Genomic DNA, 1,105 nt, shown 5'->3' with positions numbered 1-1,105 from the left:
ACTTTTTTTTTTTTTAAATAATAAAACTTTTTTTAAAAAGCAAAATGTTCTGTGTTTTTTTTTTTTTGAATACAGTATTCTGTGGTCAAACATGTTGCGATTAACACAATAACTAAAAGTTGTTGATAACATTTTTTTTTAATATTTAACACATGCAATGGGTTATTCGTCTAAATATATACACAAATTAGTTTTGCTATCAGATATCGACAACCTCAATTTTTTATTACGAAAATATCCTTCTGAAGTAAACTGTCGAAATACAAGCGGGTTAACAGCATTACACTTAGCGGTTATCTACTCTAATACAAAAGCATTAAAAATGTTACTGAATCACGGAATTAATGCAAATTTTCAAAACAACGAAGGTAAGACTGCGCTTCACCTTGCTGTTCAGCTTTCAAATTTAATTGCGGTCAAACATTTACTTAATTATAATATAAATGTAAACCTTAAAGACAATAATGGTTTTAGCCCATTACATTTGTCTTTATGTTCTCAATCATATTTATCTAACCAAGAGGCGTTCATACTTTTATTAAAAAATGGAGCGAAAGTGAACGTTAAAAGTTTTAATGGAATAACGCCGCTTCACATTGCTGCAAATAGAAAATGTCACAAAGCTGCAAAGATACTATTGTATGCTGGAGCAGATATAAATGCTGCAGATAATTACGGTGTAACAGCACTTCACTGCGCTGTATGGAACGCCGATTTTAAAATGATTAAAATACTATTAAAGAATGGAGTTAATGAAGTTATTAGGAGTGATTGTGCAAAAACAGCTGTGCAACTTGGTTTAGAAAGTCGTACCGTAAACTTGTTTCTCGGTTCAAATGAAGGATTCGTATAAAATTTTATAAAAACATTTAATAAGAATTTATTTCTTTGAAAATTTACTTCATTTGGTTTATAACATACAATGACATGTTGGGATAGAAAAAATTGCTATTTAGAATGAGAAATTGCTATGAGTTATAAATGAATCAAACCTGATTTTTTATAATTGAATCGTGTACAAGCCTTTATTAAACTTTTTTGAAAACATGCGTTTTAAGTATGAATTTGAAGTTACTTAATTTACTTTATCACTTTACTTTGATTT

General features: G+C 28.6%; 1 protein-coding gene across 1 annotated transcript; it reads left to right on the top strand.

Annotated features, from left to right (window-relative positions):
* On the top strand, nucleotides 1-1,105 carry LOC101234454 (ankyrin repeat domain-containing protein 65). The gene has a single exon (XM_065788033.1). The coding sequence runs from the start codon at nucleotides 158-160 to the stop codon at nucleotides 851-853; it is 696 nt and encodes a 231-aa protein (XP_065644105.1). The 5' UTR covers nucleotides 1-157; the 3' UTR covers nucleotides 854-1,105.

The sequence above is a fragment of the Hydra vulgaris genome, chromosome 01, assembly GCF_038396675.1.
Source record: "Hydra vulgaris chromosome 01, alternate assembly HydraT2T_AEP".
NCBI classification, from domain to species: domain Eukaryota; kingdom Metazoa; phylum Cnidaria; class Hydrozoa; order Anthoathecata; family Hydridae; genus Hydra; species Hydra vulgaris.
The sequence above is the reverse complement of the archived record's forward strand: the minus strand, read 5'-3'. Positions and strand labels throughout refer to the sequence as shown.